Source organism: Pongo abelii, chromosome 18, assembly GCF_028885655.2.
Source record: "Pongo abelii isolate AG06213 chromosome 18, NHGRI_mPonAbe1-v2.0_pri, whole genome shotgun sequence".
Taxonomy (NCBI): Eukaryota; Metazoa; Chordata; class Mammalia; order Primates; family Hominidae; genus Pongo; species Pongo abelii.
This window is the reverse complement of record NC_072003.2, coordinates 56,974,974-56,992,622: the sequence shown is the minus strand read 5'-3', so window position 1 is coordinate 56,992,622 and position 17,649 is coordinate 56,974,974. Positions and strand designations below refer to the sequence as shown.

The following is a 17,649-nucleotide window of genomic DNA, read 5'->3' as shown; positions in this document are numbered from 1 at the left end:
CAAAGTGCTGGCATTATAGGTGTGAGCCACTGTGCCCAACCAAAAGCGTACACGTTTTATGGTCGTTATCAATATTTTGCCCAACTGTCCTCCAGAAAAGTTCCAATCTGCTGTCCCATCAACAGTGACACAGAGTGACTGTTGCTCCCTTACTTGTTCATACCCAGTAGGACCATTTTTTTCATCTTTGCCAACATGGGGGTTATAAGATGGTCCTTTATTGGTTAGGGACCTTATTAGTTTCTTTTTTTTTATTATCAACTTCCAAATTAGGTTGATCATTTAAAAAATGTATATTACTCCTATGCTTTTCTTTTGTAAATTTCTTGGTCAGGATTTTTTTTTTTTTTTTCCTTGAGACAGGATCATTCTCTGTCACCCAGGCTGGAGTGCAGTGGCATAATCTTGGCGCACTGCAGCCTCGACCTCCTGGGTTCAAGTGATTCTCCTGCCTTAGTCTCCTGAGTAGCTGGGATTACAAGGACGTGCCACCATGCCTGGCTAATTTTTGTATTTTTTGTAGAGATGGGGTTTCACCATATAGCCCAGGCTGGTCTTGAACCCCTGGGCTCAAATGCCCACGTTGGCCTCCCAAAGTGCATGTATTACAGGTGTGAGCCCCTGTGTCCGGCACTGCCTCCTTTAAATGTGGCCTCCACTGTGTAACCTCATGGTGAGGTTCTGGCCTGATTCCAACCACAGAACGGGTATGTGGCGCCCCCTTTAGCTTTCCTGGAGGAGCATTTGTCACATTTCCTTAGAATTTCTGAGCTTTCCCTGACCTCCCACACATCGGTTTGCTGAGGGAGGCAGGGCAGCTTCTACTGCTTACTGCCCAAGAACCCCTGTGTAATATATATGCTGGTTCCTCTCACCACATACCACCTGCCACAGGGTGTGTGAGGCCTCTACCCCAGGCTCCTGGGCAGCCCAGGAAAGGGGAGCCACGCACCGCGCAGAGCCTGGGGGTGGCCGGGCTTGAAGTAGTCTGTCTTTAGGTCTGTGGTCTTGTTCATGTGTTTCAGCTCCAGCATGTCTTCCCGGTTCTGGTACCACTCCTTTATCTCCAAAATATTGGTACCTGTGGGGCCGATGGACACTTGCTGCAGCCCAGCCAGATCCCCTAGCCTTCAACCCCCGCTTATTCCAGGAACACAGAGGCCAGCAATGCCCCCAGAGAGAGTAGAAGCCGCCCCTGCCCCTGGGCTGGCCTGGACCCATGGCCAGAGCAATCCCCCTTACACTCCAGGTCCTTGTAGGTGGTGAGGCGGCTCACAAGGCCATTGCTGTTGAGGTACGGGGCCCACTTCTCCAGCTTTGCCCTCTTGTACTGAATCACCTTCTTCCCGTTTGGGCAGCGGGTCTCAAATGCTGTGGACACAGTCAGCTGGGGTCTCTCCTTCCTAGTTTGGGGGAAGGGAGGGCCAGCCCTGCCCAGCCACTCATCCATGCACTGCCCATTCTCTGTGTACTGAACTCCTCCGGCCCCAAGCCCGATCCAGGGAGGCCGAGGAGAATAATCACCAGGGGCAGCTCCAGCCCTAGATGGGTTCTCAGGCCAGGCAGAAGCACAGATCCACCCAAGAATAGGATTTGAGCCCCATCAGAGGGTCTGCCCCGCAGCCAACCACACTCTCACACTGCCAGGCCTTTGCTTGTACAGGTCTCTGCCAGAAACACCATCATCCCCTCCTCCCCTTGTTGGACTGACTTCTTCAGATCCTTCAAAACTTTGCCCAGGTGACCCCTAGCCTACTTCTGGTACCCCTTTCTGCTCACCTATCCCCAGGCCCTAGCCCCAGTGCTGGGCTTGGTGTGCCTTCTCTCGGTTCCCATGACACCCTCTCTGGCACTTCTCACCCTGATGAAATGGCCCATGCCCTCCCCATAGGTCTGGGTGCTCCCTAGGTGGGCACCAGCAGATATGGACATGGAGTATGACAGTCCCTTCCCTCCTGCCTTCTCTACCTGCCCCTCTCTGGTCCTGAGAACCCCTGCACCATCTGGGCACTGCCCATGGCCTCCTCTGGGTAGAAGAGTGTGAGAGGGGAATGAGCTGGGTTTCCAGGCCTTGCTGCCACCCACACGCCATCATCCCACACATGCTCACTGAGCTGCATCGCCCTGTGTGCCAGACTGGTGTCAGGCCCTCGGGGTCAGAGCTGAGTGCGTGTGGCAGGAAGGGAGGAGGGAGGGAGGGAGGGAGGGTGCAGCTGAAGGTGAGAAGGGTGGAAATGTGGGGCACGGCATTCCCTGCTGTGTCCCCCCGCCTCGCTGCTGCAGACCTCTCTGGAGCCCCAGGAACTGGATCTGGAGAGGAAAAGTGAACACACAAATAGAAAATACCTTCCGGGGAGATCTCAATCTGCTCCACCCACGAGTGGGGCATGTCGAAGCTCTTATTCTCATCCTCCTTGCCCTGATGGAAGAGAAGGGGATGGGGGAAGTGGTGCTGGTCAGGGCGTTGAAGCAGAAGTTATGGTCAAAGCTCTGTCTCTGCCTGCAGAGCCAAGCCAAGGTAGTCCGTTGGCTTCCCCAGGGGAACTGGAGGTCATGAGCACGACCCATGATGTGGAAGAGGAGGAGTCGACTCTGGGCAGGGAGCCCTTCCCTATACCTGCCTAGCTTAGGACAGCAGCACCCCCTGCCCTGGCTGCAGGCCCTTCGTGATTAGAGAGGTGTTTCTGGAGTCAGGGCGCCCAAGCCCCACCCTCTCTCCAAGACCAGCTAAGGGGTCCTGGGCAAGTCCTTTAACTGCTCTAAGCCTTAGTTTTCTTAACTGTAAACTGAACCTTTTAGGAGGATTAAATGATATAATGTCTGTAAAGGCCTTGGGGCTCTGCCTGGCTGACATTATTATTATTAATATTTGAGATGGAGTCTTGTTCTGTTGCCCAGGCTGGAGTGCAGTGGCATGATCTTGGCTCACTGCAACATCCGTCTCCCAGGTTCAAGTGATTCTCCTGCCTCAGCCTCCTGAGTAGCTGGGATTACAGGCATGCACCTACCACACCCAGTTGACTTTTGTATTTTTAGTAGAGATGGGCGGTGCGGGGGGGGGTCTCACCATGTTGCCCAGGCTGGTCTTGAACTCCTGACCTCAAATGATATGCCCACCTTGGCCTCCCATAGTGCTGGGATTACAGGCATGAACCACCGTGTCCGGCCTATTATTATTTCCTCTCTGAGCCTTAATTTCCCCATTTGTGAAATAAGGCCCGCTCTAGATAAATGGTCCTCAAACTAGATAATCACAGAAACTTGGATAAGACTTTCTCAACTTAAAACCTTTTTTCCACAAACATTGCTTATACCTCTGACACCTGCTTATCTAATTTTGACATTTTGCAGCAGACAAAAATGGGTGACCAGTCAGCAGTTAGTATTGTCAAAAATCTCTAAGATAGCCAGGTTGGGTGGGCTGTCACCAGGGTTCTGGTTTTTCCTGGGGGTCCATGACTGGGCTCTGACTCTTTGGGCTGCCCTCTGTCCGTCTTTGCTGTAATGAGGGCTCTTGGGCCAGGGTGGACCAGGACTCTGTGACTGGAACTGTTTATTAGCCATGCGGGTGCTAAGCCGGCTGCCTGCAGGGCTGTTCTCTCAGGCCCTGGCTGGTCCATGCCCCATGGCCAGCAGGGGGCGCCTATGCCCAGATTTACTGCACGCGAGATGTCCTCAGTCTCTGGAGATGAGGTTACTGAGAACATTTAGCACCCTTTTCAGACGGTCTACACTGCTGTGCCAAGCACATCACATCAAGCAGCCCCAGGAGGTAGAACAGAGTTACCATTGAGAACCCAGACTGTGGAGCCAGACTGTGTAGGTTCTAATCCCCACTCTGTCACTTACCAGGTGTGTCGCTTTGGGTAAGCGACTTAACCTCTCTGTGTGTGAGTCTTCCCATAAGTAAAATGGGATATAATCACAGGTGGTAATACCAGTGCCTACCTCACCAGATAGCTGTGGGGAGTTACTTCAGGTTAAGCAGATACAATGGATCCCAGTGCTTAGTAAGGACCATATGAGTGCTACCTTTTGCTACGGGCTGAATGGCATCCCCCTAAAATTCATAGGTTGAAGTTTTAAGCCCTGAAAATGACTGTATTTGTTTTATTTATTTTTCTTATTTTTTCTTTGTTGTTGTTGTTGTTGTCTTGATCACTTACTGTTTGAATGATTGTTTTTAGAGACAGAGTCTTTAGAGAGGTGATTAAGGTAAAATGAGTTCATTAGAGTGGGCCCTAATCCAATATGACTGGTGTTGGTTGGGCATGGTGGCTCATGACTGTAATACCAACACTTTGGGAGGCCAAGGCAAGGGGATCTTTTGAGCCCAGGAGTTCGAGACCAGCAGACCATGTCTCTCTGAAAAACAAAAATTAGCTGGGTGTGGTGGTGTGTGTCTGTAGTCCCAGCTACTCAAGAGGCCAAAGTGGAAGGATAGACCAGGAGTTCGAGGCTGCAGTGAGCTATGATCGTGCCACTGCACTCCAGCCTGGGCAACAGAGGAGACCCTGTCTCAAAAAAATTAAAATAAAAAAAAAGACTGGTGTCCTTATAAGAACAGATTAGGACATAGATTTGTATAGAGGGAAAACAATATGAAGACAGGGAGAAGACAGCCATCTACAAGCCAAGGACAGGGGGCTCAGAAGGAACCAACCCTGTTCACACCTTGATCTCAGACTTCCAGCCTCCAGAACTGTAAGAAAATTAATTTCTGTCATTTAAGCAACCGCATCTGTGGTGCTTTGTGATGCCAGACGAATGCACCTATTAGAATTACTATGAATACAACTATGATCCTTCTGCCTCCATTTCACATAAAGGCTGAAACTGAATTCAGAGAAGGGAGGCTGGTGATGTGGGTAAGGCCCTGGCCAACGACTTTCAGCGGAACTGACAGAACAGACAAGAAAGGCCTGGCAGCGTATGGGGCTCATGATGGCTAATTGGGATGGAACTGAGAACAACCAGCTCTGGGACTCCCAGGGGGTTGCAGAGTGGGGCCTTTTTCTTTTTCTAAATTTATTTTTAGTTTTTGTGGTGGGGTGGGGTTGCCCAGGCTGGAATGCAGTGGCATGAACATGGCTCACTGCAGCCTCGACCTCCCAGTTTCAAGTGATCCTCCTGCCTCAGCTTCCCAAGTAGCTGGGACTACAGGTATATGCACCCACAGCCAGCTAATTTTTAAATTTTCTTGTAGAGACAGGGTCCCGCTATGTTGCCCAGGCTTACAAGGGGCATGCTTTCCAAAGGAGCAGGGCAACTCCTGAACAAGGTGGACGATATGGGGGCAGAAGACCTGACTTCAAGTCCTGTCCCTTCCCTAACCCACTGGGAGGTCCTGGGTAGGTTACTGGCCTTTCTGGGCCTCAGTGTGCCCATCCGTAAAATAAGGGAATTGCCCAAGCCTTCCTGCTTTGAGGAACCCATCATTGGTCTACTTGGGCCATCCCCCACCGCCACACACATGCTGCTGGGGACACTTGTCAGGCTCCCTGAAGTCTTCACACACATCCCCTGGGCTCTCGAGCTGCTGAGACTCACCAGATTTTCCACATCATCCTCATCGTTTATCCCACTGTCGTCTTCTTCAGTCAAGGACAGCTGAGACTTATCAGTCCCCAGGAGCATGTACTCCCACCTCACAGGGTCACCCAGGTCAAAGATCAAGTCCTGTTGGGGATGAAGGCAGTCAACTGAGTGTACCCCACAGCCACTACATCCCCACCTGCTCCATGGGGAGTTGGGAGACGGCTACTTCGGGGCAGAGAAGGGACCTGAGCCCAGGGCTTGGAGAAGCAGAACGTCAGTCCCAGGTGGCTCTGAGAGTCCATGCCCACACTCCTCATCTCAACAGGGAAACTGAGGCCCCGAGGGGGCGCAGAACTCCCTGCCCATCATTCAGCCTCCCTGTGAGGAAATCTCGTGTTGACCTCTGTGAAAGACTAGGAGGCTCTCTGGCCTGGGCTAGACCTGGATGTGCAGGTCTTTCCGCATCGGCTGGGCAGTGCTTAGAGCCAATGAAAAGAAACCAGCAAGATTTGATGGCAGAAGGGTCTAGCAACTCCCAGGAAGTGGAAGGTTTTTTAAAAAGGCTTCCTCCTGTTTATTTTACCCATGCCAGGAACAAGGGAACTGGGCAGGCACACGTGGAGGTTATACATAAGAAGCAGGTGGACAGCTGGGCGTGGTGGCTCGTGCCTGTAGTTCCAGCACTTTGGGAGGCCAAGACAGAAGGATCACTTGAGCCCAGGAGTTCAAGAACAGCCTGGGTAGCAAAGAGAGATCCCATCTCCACAGTTTCTTTTCTTTTCTTTCTTTTCTTTTCTTTTTTTTTTTTTTTTTTTTGAGACAGAGTCTCACTCTGTTGCCCAGGCTGGAGTGCAGTGGCGTGATCTCGGCTCACTGCAACCTCTGCCTCCCAGGTTCAAGTGATTTTCCTGCCTCAGCCTCCTGAGTAGCTGGGATTACAGGCACACGCCACCATGCCTGGCTCATTTTTATATTTTTAGTAGAGATGGGGTTTCACCATTTTGGCCAGGCTAGTCTCGCACTGCTGACCTCAAGTGATACGCCTGCCTTGGCCTCCCAAAAGTACTGGGATTACAGGCATGAGGCACCGTGCCCGGCCTTTTTTTTTTTAGCCAGTGCATGGTGTTACGCACCTGTAGTTCTGACTACTTGGGAGGCTGAGGCAGGAGGATCACTTGATTCCAGGAAGTTGAGGCTGCAGCGAGCTGTGAACACACCACTGTACTCCAGCCTGGGAGACAGAGTAAGACCCTGTCTCTCTAAAAAAAAAAAAAAAAAGCAGGTGGGTGAGAATTTCTCCTCCATGGAGTGTGTCTGCCACCTTCTTTTCTTTTCTTTTTTTTCTTTTCTTTTTTTTTTTTTTGAGACAGGGTCTCCCTCTGTTGCCCAGGCTGGAATGCAGTGGCCTGATCTCGGCTCACTGCAACCTCCACCTCCCGGGTTCAAGTGATTCTCCTACCTCAGCCTCCTGAGTAGCTGGGACAAGCGCTCGCCACCACAGCCCAGCTAATTTTTGCATTTTTAGTAGAGACAGGGTTTCACCATGTTGGTCAGGCTGGTCTCAAACTCCTGACCTCTTTTCACCCAGCCCACCTGAGTCCTCAGTCCCCTCAATAAAAGTGGCTCATCTGTCAGATAATTCCTAGAAGGTGGGGAGCACCTCACATTCTAATCAACCTTCCTAGAGCAAGGTGTTCTCCCTACCCTAAATCATGTTCCAGAGGAAAGCAAAGGCTGCAGAACAGCTGCCTGGAGGGGTGTTAACATTAAGCTGTCCTGAAGCCAACTCTAAGCCTAGTACTCACTGTCATGTGTGAGTCCTGGGAGGGCTCCCGAGTATTTCTCTGCCCTAGCTGGTGGGTGGAGGGGAGAGAAGTACGGGGCACAACAGAGGAGAGTTGGGGAGAGAACTGCTGGTAGATGTCATAGTGACTGCGGACAAAGCTTAATGGGCTTAGTGGATAGGAACCCAATTGTATAGATATTTGCCTTTTTTCACTCTTTTTTTTTTTTTTTTTTTTTTTTTTCAGATGGAGTCTTGCTCTGTCACCCAGGCTGGAGTGCAGTGGCATGATCTTGGCTCACTGCAACCTCTGCCTCCTGGATTCAAGTGATTCTCATGCCTCAGCCTCCCGATTAGCTGGGATTACAGGTGCCCGCCACCACACCCAGCTAATTTGTGTATTTTTAGTAGAGATAGGGTTTCACCATTTTGGCCAGGCTGGTCTTGAACTCCTGGCCTCAAGTGATCCACCTACCTCGGCCTCTCAAAGTCCTGGGATTAAAGGCGTCAGCCACTGTGCCCGGCCAACCTATTTGCACTCTTGGCCTAAATTTTGTTACTTTTGTAAACCAGTGTTAGCAGTAGTTAGATATTATGCTTTGTTACTTTAACTTAAGTTCTATTCCTTTAGAAAAAGCATAATTGAATGGACAACAGCCACATCCATGTGCCCAGGGTATGTTTGCGCCAGGCAGTCACTCTGTGGATGCCTTGCCGTCCTCCTCCAACCCCTCGCTATTTCAAGGTTCTTTGAAGAGACAAAGCAGCTGCTCCAATGTTCGTGTGGTGGTAAAAGTGACAGCCTGTGCCATCATCTCTTCCTCATACCCTCACTTGGCACAGTACTGCCCCTCTGGCCTCACTTCCGCCTTCACCTCGGAGCCTGATGGATGAGATGAGGACATTCAGGCTGGAAGAGGGGCTGAAGGAGGACTGTAGCATCCTCTGAAGGGCTGTTATCCTTCAGAGGACACCGACCACCATGGTGCTTATAAGCCCAGGCCCTGGGGGAGGGCAGTGTCAGCTCTGCCCCCTCTGTGTGGCGTGGGAGAAATGATCTCACTTTACTTGGCCTCAGTTTCCTTACCTGTAAGATGGGAGCAACAATAGTTAACATTTATTGAACAGCTAGAGACTATTCTAAGCATCTACTGAGTGTTACTTCCCACAACCCTGGAATCAGTGCCTAAGGGAGGCAGAGTGATGAGAGGCGTCTCCTTTGCTGAAGGCAGAAGTTTCTCATCTCGGAGCTTCTGACTTCTTCACAGAGACAGAGCAACCAGCAAAGCAATCATGCATCAACTCTGCCTGTCTCCCACAGGGGCTGGCAGTCACCCCTCTGACACTTATTTACTTATTTATTCATTCCCCAAGACTAAATGACCATTAAAAAAGCAGGTCATCAGGTACAGTGGCTCAGGCCTGTAATCCCAACACTTTGGGAGGCCAAGGTGGGCAGATCACTTGAGGTCAGGAGTTCGAGACCAGCCTGGCCAAAATGGTGAAACTAAAAATACAAAAAAAAAAAAAAGCCACTTGTGGTGGTGCATGCCTGTAATCTCAGCTACTCAGGAGGCTAAGGTGAGAAGATCACTTGAACCTGGGAGGCGGGGATTGCAGTGTGCCAAGATCGCGCCACTGCACTCCAGCCTGGGTGACAGAGCAAGAGTCTGTCTCAAAAATAAAATAAAATAAAAGTGTGGAACACTATGTAGAAATCAACATTGTCTCCCATAATTTGGTGAATCTGGGACTATAGAAATGTCACTGTCCTGCCCTACATCTTCAAATTAACATTCTCAGGTCACAACAAGTCTTCCCAAAGGGATCCTTTGGGAAAAACAAGCTATTTCCTCAGCTCATATTTCCCTCTTTTTGTAGCATGCACCAGCAATTTATGCAAGTAGTATATACTGGGAAGGAAGAAAGGGGTCCACCAGCAAGCCCATGGCTGTTGACAGCCATAAGATTAGAGACAAGCACAAAGGGATAGGTCAACATACTGGCAAACAGTGCTGTGACATCTTGAGAATAACTCTTCATACTCTTCATTTCATTCCCGATAGAAACCTCACTGTCCAGTGTGTGCGTGTGTGTGTGAGAGAGTGCGTGTGTGTGTGTGAGAGATTGTGCAGTGGCACAATCACGGTTCACTGCAGCCTTGACCTCCCGGGCTCAAGCAATCATCCCACCTCAGCCTCCCTGGTAACTGGGACTACAGGTGCATGCCATCATGCACCTGGCTAATTTTATTTGAATTTTTTTTATAGAGACGAGGTCTCACTTTGTTGCCCAGGCTGGTCTCAAACTCCTGAGCTCAAGTGATCCTCTCCCAAAGCATCAGGATTACAGGTGTAAGCCGCCATTCCCCACCAGAGTGCATAGGTATTGATGAGGTAGGCCAGTAAGTTACAGAGCCATAAAGAAATGATGTTGCCTAGGAGGTGAGGAACAAGACACACGAGAAACCCTAGGATGTCTTCTTCCCAATAGATGGTTACTGTGGAGTCACAAAGTTCACAGTACTTGGACTCTCTGTCAGTGAATTGTACCGCAAATCTCAGTAATCATGCAGAAGGGATGTGCGATGGTGGTAGCAGCAGAATGAGTGATTATCTCTTGAGTTATCTCCATGATAACTCGGTCAAAGGAAGATGAGACAGCTTTCTGTACATTTCCAGGTCCTAACTACTGCAAAACTTGACCATGGACTCCCAGGCAGTTTTGGAGTTAAGCCTGTGAACAACCTGCACCTCCCATCAATGCTCACAATGTATTGAGTGTAACTAAAGGGACCAGGAAGCTGACCTACTTGCTGCCCCAAAGTATTCTGACCTGTTGTTGCAGGAAGAGGCTCATACACCATGAGAGCAGCTGGGACAGGATGGTGAGACGGGAGCTCAGGAGCAGCAGACTGGCTATGTCCGCCATGCAGATGGACAGACAGTCCAAGCCACCAAGCAAATGAGTGAGCCGTTCCTCAGGGTCACCTTAAAAAGGGCCCAAGGGAAACTGGCCTGGTCAGAAACAGAGTGCCTTCGAGACAACAAAAGAGCACTAATAGACATACCAGAGACTGGGTAATTTGCAAAGAAAAAGAGGTTTAATGGACTCACAGTTCTGCAAAGAGGATAACTAATGCTAATACAAATCAAAGCTCCAGTGGCTATATTAATATCAGACAAAATAGATGTCAGAATGAAAAATATTACTAGGGATAAAGCTGATTATTTCATACTGATAGAGAGGTTAATTCATCATGAGGACATAACAATCTCAAACATTTACTCATCTAATAGCAGGGCTTCAAAATACATGAAGCAAATGCTGATAGAACTGAAAGAGGAAATAGAGAAATCCAAAATTGTAGCCCAAGATTTCAATAATGTTGTCAATAATTGAAAGAAATGTCGGCAGAAAATCAGCAAAGATATATAAGATTTGAATAACACTATCAATCAACTTGAGATTATTGACATTTATAGAACATTCCACCCAACAGCAAAATACACATTCTTGTCAAGTACACACAGAAAATTCACCATATTAAGAATTTGGTGAATTTCCTAGACAGACCATATTATGGTCCATAAAACAAACTATAGCAAGTGTAAAATAATAGAAGTCATACAAGTTATTTTCTCTAATCACTACAGAATTAAATTAGAAATCAACAGTAGAAATATCTCTAGAGAGTTTCTAAATATCTGTAAACTAAACACATTTTCAAATGGCCCATGAATTAAAGGAGAAATTAAAAGGGAAATTGGAGAGCATATTGAATGGAAAGAAAATGAACACATGATAGAGTAAAATGTGTGGGATGTCACTAAAGTAGTACTTCCAAGAGAAAGAAGGCCTATGTTAGAAAAGAACAGGCTTAGCTGGGCGTGGTGGTGCATGCCTGTAATCTCAGCTACTTGGGAGGCTGAGCCAGGAGAATCGCTTGAACCCGGGAGGTGGAGGTTGCAGTGAGTGAAGATTGCGCCATTGCACTCTAGCCTGGGCAACAAGAGCGAAACTCTGTCTCAAAAAGAAAAAAAAAAGAACAGTCTTAGATGAATCATCTCAGCTTCCACCTTAAGAAACTAGAAAAAAGTAAATGAGGCTCAAAGTAAGCATAAAATATAAAATAATAAAGATCAGAGTGGACATCAATGAGGTAGAAAACAAAAACAATGGAGAAAAACCACAAAACCGAAAACTGGTTTATTGACAATAAGGTGGGACTTACTGACCAGAAGGTGGGACTTGACTTCCAAGCAGGGGGCTCAGACCCTGGAAGAAATTGAGGACTAGCTAAAACGGGGCCAAGGCAACACCCAGAAATTACACCTTTCCATGGCAACGACCAAGTGAACCAGAGGTTACCACTCTATTTCTAGAAATTTCTGCAGAATCTGCCTCTTAATTTGCATATGATTAAAGTAGATATAAATGTGACTGTGGAACTGCCTCTGAGCTGCTACTCTTGAAACTGCCTTTGCACAGTTATGACTGAGACACTGAAAGAGATCTCAATCAACTCCATCTTGCTTCTAACCTCCAAGCTGTCCTTGTTAAATCCTAGGTGTAGGCTGAACTAACTTTGGGAGAAACTTAGTTTATTATAGTTTAAAACAAAGGCAATAACAGCCCTTTCCCGAAGCAGACCTCCTTCTTGCCTAGGGACTAGATTAGCTACAAGATTAGAAATTGTGGTTTCAGAGTCATGCAGCTGGAGGCTACAAGATTCCGACCCTCCCTAAACTGCTCCTAAGATCAGTGCTTGAGATATTTTGCAGGCCCTACACTTGATGGATCAGATGGCACCACCAGATGGATAAACTGGCTCATCTGATCTTGTGACCCCCTCCCAGGAACTGACTTGGTGCAAGAAGACAGCTTTGACTTTCTATGATTTCATCTCTGACCAATCAGCACTCCTGGTTCACTGGCATCCCCCAACCCACCAAGTTGTCCCTAAAAACTCTGCTCCCTGAATGCACGAATGCTCTGGGAGACTGATTTGAATAATAATAAAACTCTGGTCTCCTACACAGCCGGCTGTGCGTGAATTACTCTTTCTCTACTGCAATTCCCCAGTCTTGAATCAGCTCTGTCTAGGCAGCGGGCAAGGTGAACCCCTTGGGTGGTTACAATCTGGGCACACTGCCTATGGGGTAGCCGTGCTCCACAAGGAGCAGTCCGTCTGCTGCTGCCATATGCTGCCACTTCAAGAAAAGTTGTCTCTAACACCACCAGCTTGCCCTTGAATTCTTTCCTGGAAAAAGCCATGAATCCTCACTGGCAAAGCCCTGATTTTGGGGCCTGCCCCTGCATCAAGAGCAACAAAATTGATAAAAACCTCTAACCAGATTGATCAGGAGAAAAAGAGAGAACACACAAACTACCAATATTAAGAATGAATTGGGTAATGTCACTAAGACTCTAACATATTAGAAGGAAAATAAGGAGCTATTTTGAACACTTTCATAACAATAAATTTGAAAACAAATGAAATGGACAAATTTCTTGAAAGATACAAACACCAAACCTCACTCAAAAAGAACCTGAGTCTCCCTATTGAATTTGTACCTTAAAATCCTTCCACAAAGAAAATTCCAGCCCCAGATGGCTTCATTTGTGAAGTCCAGCAAACGTACAAAAGAAATCATGCCAATTCTACAGAAACTCATCCAGAAAACTGAAGAAAAGGGAAACTTCCCAACTCATTCCATGAGGCCAGCATTACTCTGATACCAAAACCTGGCAAAGATATTCTAAGAAAACTACAGAACAATATCTCTCTTCAACAAAGATGCAGAAATTCGAAGCAAAATTTTCAGTTCAAAACCAATAATATATAAAAGATTTAACCGTCATAATTAAATGAGGTTTATCCCAGGAATGCATGGTTAGTCTAACATTCAAAAATCAATCCAAGTAACTTACCATGTAGATAGACTAAAAAAGAAAAATCATAATAATCTCAATAGACTCAGAAAAAGTATTTGACAAAAATCTAGCATCTATTTCTGAAAAACCTCTCAGCAAACTAGGACTAGAGAAAAACTTCCTTTATTTGATAATGGGAACCAATAAGAGAAACCTGTGGCTAATACTATACTTAATGGTATGAGACTAAATGCTCTCCCTAAGATCAGGAATAAACAGGTTTGCTTTCATCACTTCTGTTTAACATTTACTGATGATTCTAGCCAGTGTGATAAGGCAAGAAAAGCATCCAGATTGGAAAAGAAGTAAAACTGTTTTTATTCACAGATAACATAATTATCTATATAAACATTGATGGAATCCACACTAAGGCTATTAGGGCAAATAAGTGAATTTGGGAAGATTTCAGGATAGAAGATCAATATGTAAAAATCAACTGCATTTCTATTCACTAACAAAGAATAGTCAGAAGTTGAAATTTTAAAAAATTATAGCATCAAAAAGTGAAATATTTAGGAATAAATCTGACAAAAGATGTATAAGAACTGTACACTGAAACCTACAAAATGTTGCTGACAGAAATTTTAAAAGACTTAAATAACTGAAGAGAGATACCATGTTCATGGGCGAAAAATTCAATATTGTTAAGAAAACGGTTCTCTCTCAATTGATCTATGGATCCAGTATAATCTCAACCACAATCTTCTGTTCGGAGCCCGGGACAGTGGTTCAAGCCTGTAATCCTAGCACTTTTGGAGGCCAAGGTGGGTGGATTGCTTGAGACCAACCTGGGCAACATTGCAAAACCCATTTTTTTGTCTCTATAAAAAATACAAAAATTAGCTGGGCATAGTGGCACATGCCTGTAGTCCCAGCTACTCGGGAGGCTGAGGTGGAAGAATTGCTTGAACCCAGAGGTTGAGGTTGCAGTGAGCCGTGATTGCATCACTGCACTCCAGCCTGGTCAACAAAGGAAGACCCTGTCTCAAAAAATAAAAATCTTCTTTTGGGGTGATGAAAAAATTCTGGAATTAGATAGTGGTGATAGTTGCACAATCTTGTAAATATGCTAAAAACCACTAACTTGTGCACTTTAGTGGATTTATGTTATGTCAATTACACCTCAATTTAAAAAAGGGGGGAACACAATCAGTCTAATTAGCAGTTAATAGAAGAAAAAATTATGATCATTTAATAGATGAAAAAAATTTGATATAAACAAATTTTGTTTGATTAAAAAAAAACCTGCTAGCAAACTGAGAAAGAAATCCCTCAGTTAAATAAAGGGTAGCTAGCTATAAAAACCCTACAGTCAAGATAAACATCATACAAATAGTGAAATGTTATGATACTAAGGCTTTACTTGTGAAGCAGGACTGAGACAAGGATGTTCAGAATCCCCACTTCAATTTGACATTATACTGGATGTACTAACCAGAGAAATAAAACAAGAAAAAGAAATGAAAAAGTATAAGGATTAAAAATGAAGAAACAAAACGGCCATCATTCAGCTATAGGACTGATTGTATATGCAGAAAATCCCAAAGTCTTTACAGATTAATTTTTAAAATGAATAAGTAGGTTTAAAACTTACTGGATATGTGAACAGTTTGCAAAAAGCAATTGCTTTTTTTTGGGGGGGGGGGACAGAGTCTCTCTTTGTCTCCCAGGCTGGAGTGCAGTGGCGCAATATAAGCTCACTACAACCTCCGCCTCCTGGGTTCAAGTAATTCTCCTGCCTCAGCCTCCCAAGTAGCTGGGATTACAGGGGCCCACCACCACACTTGGCTATTTTTTGTATTTTTAGTAGAGATGGGGTTTCACCATGTTGGCCAGGCTGGTCTCGAACTCTTGACTTCAAGTGATCCACCATCCTTGGCCTCCCAAAGTGCTGGGATTACAGGTGTGAGCCCCTACACCCATCCAAAAATCAATTGCATTAAGTAAAACCACAGTGCAATACTGTTACATGTCCACTACAATAGCTAAAATGGAAAAGAAAGTATCTAGTATTGGCAAGGATGTGGAAGGAGCTCCGAGAACCCTCATACATTGCTGGTGGGAGTGTAAATGGATGCAGTCACTTGAGAAATCGGGCCATATCTACTAAAACTGAGCATGTGCCCACCCTGTGACCCAGCAATTCCACCCCTCAGTAGTTACCCAACAGAAATGTGTATATGTGTTCACTGAAATACATGTATACAAATGTTCATGGCGGCATTATTCAAAATAGTCCCAAACTGGACACAATCTCAATGTGCAACTGTAGAAAGGACAAATAAGTTCTAGTGTATTCAAATAATGGAAAAGTAATAAAAAATGAAAATGAACAAGCCACACAAAAAACCATAATGAATTTCATAAACATAATGAGTGAAGGAATCCAGGCGTAAGAGTATTGAATCACTGTGTGATTCAACTGATGTAAACTCCAAAAACAGATGAAACAAATGGATGTTGTTAGAAGTCAAGATAGTGCTTAACTCTGGGGACGATGGTGGGGTTGGTGGCCAGGAGGAGACATGAGGGGGCTTCTGCTGGTCCTGGCTACACAGGTGTGTTCAGTGTGTGATAATTCAATGATATGTACACTTAGGATTGTGACCTCCTCTGTACCCTCTTGTAGGTGCGTGTGTGTACCAGTGCCACATACATGAGTTAAAAATACATTTGGGGGAAGATAGTAATTGTGCAAAGGGACTTTCTGGGGTTTGGGCAACATTCTATTTCTTGATCTGGGTGTAGGAAACCAAGGTGTGTTCAATTTGTGGAATTTCATTGAACTGTACGTATGCATGGGATGAGTGTACTTTTCTGCATGTAGGTTACACTTCAATATAGAGGTTTTAAAAAATGCATTCAAACAATCCACATTTTAGAAGGACACACAAATCGGGAGAGACAATAATCGTATCAGAATGGTTATTCATGGGCAAGGGAGTGGGCCATGGAGACTCAGCTATGGAGAAGGTTCAAAGCCCTCGTGGCCTGGTGTCCTGCTCTCCCCAAGGTCTGGCTGCCATTGCTTCCCTCTATTCCTATCACCTGCACTGTGCCTGCTATGCCCACCCAGCTCCCCGTCCCTAGGCACCTTGCAGCAGTTCCAGCAATCCTGCATGTTGATCCAGTAGTTCTTGTGGTTCCACAGGCTTTCGATGCCCAGGAAGTGCTCATCCTGGGTGCTGTAGCTATGTCCTGTGAATGGGTCGATGAAGAAGTTCTCAGGCACCTCGCGCTTTCCCGATAGCACAAGGACCCAGGAGTGCACCCGCAGGCCATGCAGGGCATCCGGCTTTGCCTCCTCTGCCTCCTGCCAAGGAAAGGTGGGTGACTACGAGTCAGATGGCTGGAAGAGGAGTGTCAGGGGCCCAGACATCTCCCTGGGGCTGGGGAACCAGCAGGAGAGCTGAGTTCTGATGTAGACTGCACCATCAACCGGAGTGTGACAGCCCACCTCACCTCCCATCACCCAACCACTGAGCCCATTTGTAAAATCAAAACAATGGGAGAGTCTGACTAGATCTGTGGCTTACAAATTGGACTCTTTGGGGCACCGGGCACCTGGGGGTTACCGGCTTTATATGTTATGAGGTGAGGTTTCATCCACAGAAAGGAAATGGGAGACCAAGTACCTTTCTTATCTGCCTCCCTCTGAGAGAACTGTGACTGTCTTGTTGTTCATTGTTATGTATAAATAGGTCTGGACCAGAAAAGAAGCTCAAGGAATACTCCATGGAAGGAAAGGAAAGAAGGGAGTGGGGAAAGAGGATTGGAGGAAGGATAGGAGTGTGGAGTTGGAAGAAGAGATGGGAGATGGGTGGGAGGATGGCTGGCAGGACGGATGAGAGGACTGATGGCAGGATAGATGGATAGGAGTATGGATGGGAGGAGAGAGGGGAGGATGGGTGGATGGGAGGATGGATGGATGGGAGGATGGGTGGATGGGAGGATGGATGAGAGGATGGGTGGATGGGAGGATGGGTGGATGGGAGGATGGATGAGAGGATGGGTGGATGGGAGGATGGGTGGATGGGAGGATGGGTAGATGGGAGGATGGATGAGAGGATGGGTGGATGGGAGGATGGGTGGATGGGAGGATGGGTGGATGGGAGGATGGATGAGAGGATGGGTGGATGGGAGGATGGGTGGATGGGAGGATGGATGAGAGGATGGGTGGATGGGAGGATGGGTGGATGGGAGGATGGATGGGAGGATGGGTGGATGGGAGGATGGGTGGATGGGAGGATGGATGAGAGGATGGGTGGATGGGAGGATGGGTGGATGGGAGGATGGATGGTTGGGAGGATGGGAGGATGGATGGATGGGAGGAAGGACGGATGGGAGGATGGATGGGAGGAGAAATGGGAGGATGGATGGATGGGAGGATG

The 17,649-nt window shown here is 46.8% G+C and overlaps 1 protein-coding gene and 1 pseudogene across 6 annotated transcripts in view; both read right to left on the bottom strand.

Moving 5' to 3' along the window:
• Positions 1 to 17,649, bottom strand: part of DRC7 (dynein regulatory complex subunit 7) — a 36,432-nt gene that overhangs the window by 6,980 nt on the left and 11,803 nt on the right. For all 6 annotated transcript variants that reach the window (XM_024233699.2, XM_054533969.1, XM_054533972.1 and 3 more), the window contains 5 exons: positions 16,353 to 16,571; positions 5,551 to 5,679; positions 2,347 to 2,419; positions 1,243 to 1,371; positions 953 to 1,081 (listed from right to left, as the gene is read on the bottom strand). In XM_024233699.2, the coding sequence (XP_024089467.2) occupies positions 953 to 1,081; positions 1,243 to 1,371; positions 2,347 to 2,419; positions 5,551 to 5,679; positions 16,353 to 16,571 (679 nt within the window). The remainder of the gene's footprint in view (positions 1 to 952; positions 1,082 to 1,242; positions 1,372 to 2,346; positions 2,420 to 5,550; positions 5,680 to 16,352; positions 16,572 to 17,649) is intronic.
• On the bottom strand, positions 9,107 to 10,252 carry LOC100434921 (mitochondrial carrier homolog 2-like; annotated as a pseudogene).